The sequence below is a fragment of the Propithecus coquereli genome, unplaced genomic scaffold (assembly GCF_000956105.1).
Source record: "Propithecus coquereli isolate 6110/MARCELLA unplaced genomic scaffold, Pcoq_1.0 Scaffold30, whole genome shotgun sequence".
NCBI classification, from domain to species: domain Eukaryota; kingdom Metazoa; phylum Chordata; class Mammalia; order Primates; family Indriidae; genus Propithecus; species Propithecus coquereli.
The window spans coordinates 2,301,674-2,303,090 of NW_012148619.1; the positions used below are offsets into that span (position 1 = coordinate 2,301,674).

The 1,417-nt window shown below is 37.0% G+C and overlaps 1 protein-coding gene across 1 annotated transcript in view; it reads right to left on the reverse strand.

Moving 5' to 3' along the window:
• Window positions 1-1,417, reverse strand: part of PDHX (pyruvate dehydrogenase complex, component X) — a 98,468-nt gene that overhangs the window by 27,413 nt on the left and 69,638 nt on the right. The window contains exon 7 of the mRNA XM_012649544.1: window positions 704-874. Within this exon, the coding sequence (XP_012504998.1) occupies window positions 704-874 (171 nt within the window). The remainder of the gene's footprint in view (window positions 1-703; window positions 875-1,417) is intronic.

A 1,417-nucleotide genomic window follows, 5' to 3' on the forward strand; every position in this document is an offset into this window, starting at 1 on the left:
AAATGGAGTAGTTTGAAAATGAAAAAGGGCTGTTATACTGCATGTATCTGAGAAGGAAAGAATGACTGACTATATAGTCTATATATTAATAGTTCTTCACAGTGAGACTGTCAATCCCTAATCAAAAAATGAAACATATCTACAAAAGGGAGCTAGTGTCAGCTACCAATTAGTAGTATGATGCAAGAAAAAAAGACATGAAAAGGATCATGATTATATCAACACTTACGCGTGCACGTACGGAAGTAACATTCATTAGGGATCAGGCAGGCGGGAGGGGGAGGAGGGGATGGGTAAATTCACACCTAACGGATGCAGTAAGCACGGTCTGGGAGGGGCATGCTTGTAGCGCTGACTTGGGTGGTGCAAATGCAATAGTAACCCAAACGTTTGCACTCCCGCAAAAGTTTTGTAAAAAAAAAAAAAAAGGATCATGATTATAGGGCATATATGTTATGGAACGTGTGGTAAATTCAAGTAAAATCATAGTTCTAATGTTCTATTTGGAAGTTAGTGCTGTACAGATGAATGTGATTTCTGCTAGGAAATCTGTAAAACAAAGTATTTGGAGTGCTTTTTCTTTATCACTTCTAGCTACTACCAAAATGGATTGGTAAAAGTAGTCATAAAACACAGAATAATTGCTCTTAATTTTCCCTCTCACTGAAATCTGAAAAGTAAAAATTATTCAGAGGACATTACCACTGCATTAGGTTGTCCAGGAGTTGATACTGGGAACATCGGCCGGGGATAAGATGGCCCTGCTGCGGCTGGTGGAGGTGAAGGTGCTGTGGGCGTGGCTACAGGGGCTGGAGTGGGTCTGGACTCAGTGATCTCGCCCATCTGTTTCAGCTGGACCAGTTTGAGAGCGTCCCTGGAAATAAAAGGGAAGTAGATAACCATGATTAGCAGGCAAAGAATCTAAGAGAGCTTTCAGAAAATGCAGGTGAGATATGGAGGGAAGATACAGAAATACAGAGATGTCAAGGCTATAACGCAAAACCAAGTATTTGAGCTAGAAAATTAATCTGTCTCTTACCTGGCCTGCTGATTCATATTATTTGTCCAATGGCTACAATATTTGTACATTTTTAAAAACCAAACAATAATTAGAATTTTAACAACATATTGGGTATAGACATAATTATTGAAGAGGAAATTAGTTTTTTTTCCTGTGGATGGATGCCACTTGGTAGATGAGCAATTCATTAATTAAACTATAACCTCATTCTTTATACTAATAAAATAATTTTCACATAGCATTCAAAAAGTGTCAAGTTTATTGTACCTTTAAATAGGATATTTACTATATTATTGTTTATTCTAGTACAAATCAGCTTACTTATGGCCAGGAAATCATACCATTTTTAATTTTGCTCTACATGCTATCAGTACAACCTAATATAATAAATCTAAT